Genomic DNA, 2,280 nt, shown 5'->3' on the forward strand with positions numbered 1-2,280 from the left:
TCCCAACCCCGGATTCCCAGATTCCAGAGGGATCCCTCACCCCCTGGGGCTGGATGGGACATTCCCAATCCCGGATTCCCAGATTCCAGAGGGATCCCTCACCCATGATCTCCAGCTGGACGTGCAGGAAGTTCTCGGCCTCGTCCCGCAGGGAGCTCTGGGAGCGCAGCGGGACCGGCAGGAACCCGAACACCTCCCGGTTACTGACGAACATCTGCACCCCTGGAGAGGGATTGGGATTGGGAATGGGATTGGGAACCCCAAATAAACCCCCACAAACACCTCCCGGTTACTGACGAACATCTGCACCCCTGGAGAGGGATTGGGATTGGGAATGGGATTGGGAATGGCATTGGGAACCCCAAATAAACCCCCACAAACACCTCCCGGTTACTGATGAACATATGCACCTCTGGAACGGGATTGGGATTGGGAATGGGATTGGGAACCCCAACAAACACCTCCCGGTTCCTGACGAACATCTGCACCCCTGGAGAGGGATTGGGATTGGGAATGGGATTGGGAATGGCATTGGGAACCCAATAAACACCTCCTGGTTCCTGACGAACATCTGCACCCCTGGAACAGGATTGGGATTGGGAATGGGATTGGGAACCCCAAATAAACCCCCACAAACACCTCCCGGTTCCTGACGAACACCTGCACCCCTGGAACGGGATTGGGATTGGGAATGGGATTGGGAATGGGATTGGGAATGGGATTGGGAACCCAACAAACACCTCCCGGTTCCTGACGAACACCTGCACCCCTGGAGAGGGATTGGGATTGGGAATGGGATTGGGAATGGGATTGGGAATGGCATTGGGAACCCCAACAAACACCTCCTGGTTCCTGACGAACACCTGCACCCCTGGAGAGGGATTGGGATTGGGAATGGGATTGGGAATGGGATTGGGAATGGCATTGGGAACCCCAACAAACACCTCCCGGTTCCTGATGAACACCTGCACCCCAATCCCACCCAATCCCACCCAAACCCACCCCAAACCCCCCCCCCTCCCCCCCGGCGTCACCGGCGTGCCGGCAGGCGAAGGCGAAGACGATGATGTCGTCGAAGGCGCCGCCGTAGCCGGGGGGGGGCGGGTGGAAGGCGAGACCCCCCGAGCGCTGCCGGCGCAGGTCCAGCAGCACCGTCGAGTGCACCATCGGCACCGCGAAGCACCCGCGGCGCTCCCGGCGCCGCAGCGGCAGGTACGACGGGGTGCGGCGGTAATAGCCCTGGGAACAACGGGATAACACCGGGAATTACACCGGGAATGGCACCAGGGATAGCCCTGGGAATGTGGGAATAACGGGAATTACAGTGGGAATGACACCGGGAATGGGGCAGGTACGAGGGGGTACGGCGGTAATAGCCCTGGGAATGTGGGAATAATGGGAATTACAGTGGGAATGGCACCGGGAATAGCCCTGGGAATGTGGGAATAGTGGGAATTATAGTGGGAATGGCATCAGGAATAGCCCTGGGAACAACGGGATAATGGGAATTACACCGGGAATGGCATCAGGAATAGCCCTGGGAATGTGGGAATAATGGGAATTACACCGGGAATGGCACCAGGAATAGCCCTGGGAATGTGGGAATAATGGGAATTACACCGGGAATGGCATCGGGAATAGCCCTGGGAATGTGGGAATAATGGGAATTACACCGGGAATGGCACCAGGAATAGCCCTGGGAATGTGGGAATAATGGGAATTACACCGGGAATGGCACTGGGAATGGCGCTGGGAAGAAGGAATGACACTGGGAACAGAGAACGACACCGGGAATGACGCCGGGTCCCTCCCCCCCTTGGGAGTTCCCAAATCTCCCCCGAGGGGTCCCAGAGCTCCCCTGGAGGATCCCAAATCTCCCCTGGAGGATCCCAAATCTCCCCTGGAGGATCCCAAATCTCACCTGGGGGGTCCCAAATCTCCCCTGGGGGGTCCCAAATCTCCCCTGGAGGATCCCAAATCTCCCCTGGGGGGTTCCCAAACCTCCCCTGGGGGTCCCAGAGCTCCCCTGGGGGTTCCCAAATCTCCCCTGGGGGGTCCCAAATCTCCCCTGGAGGATCCCAAATCTCCCCTGGGGGTTCCCAAACCTCACCTGGGGGGTCATTCCGCACCAGAAGTTGGAGTAGGCGGCGCGGGAGTCGAGCATGGGGGCCACCACGGTCTTGTTCTCGGCCATCAGCAACCCCAGCGTGTCGGGGTTCGTCAGCACGTTGTCGGCGTCCAGGAACTGAGGGCAGGGGGGCACCCCCGGGGTCAGGGGGG

At 59.4% G+C, this 2,280-nt stretch overlaps 1 protein-coding gene across 1 annotated transcript; it reads right to left on the reverse strand.

The window, feature by feature from the left end:
- Positions 1-40: 40 nt before the first annotated feature.
- LOC114072868 (procollagen galactosyltransferase 1-like) lies at positions 41-2,271 on the reverse strand (the record flags this gene model as incomplete). The annotated part of the gene is made up of 3 exons (XM_027910694.1): positions 2,111-2,271; positions 1,035-1,239; positions 41-222 (listed from the first exon to the last, which is right to left on the reverse strand). Coding segments are annotated over exons 1-3 (471 nt in total), but the record flags the coding sequence as incomplete, so codon positions are not given.
- Between the last annotated feature and the right edge of the window lie 9 nt (positions 2,272-2,280).

Source organism: Empidonax traillii, unplaced genomic scaffold (assembly GCF_003031625.1).
Source record: "Empidonax traillii isolate 1590-97213 ecotype Southwest subspecies unplaced genomic scaffold, ASM303162v1 scaffold4227:size9906, whole genome shotgun sequence".
Taxonomy (NCBI): Eukaryota; Metazoa; Chordata; class Aves; order Passeriformes; family Tyrannidae; genus Empidonax; species Empidonax traillii.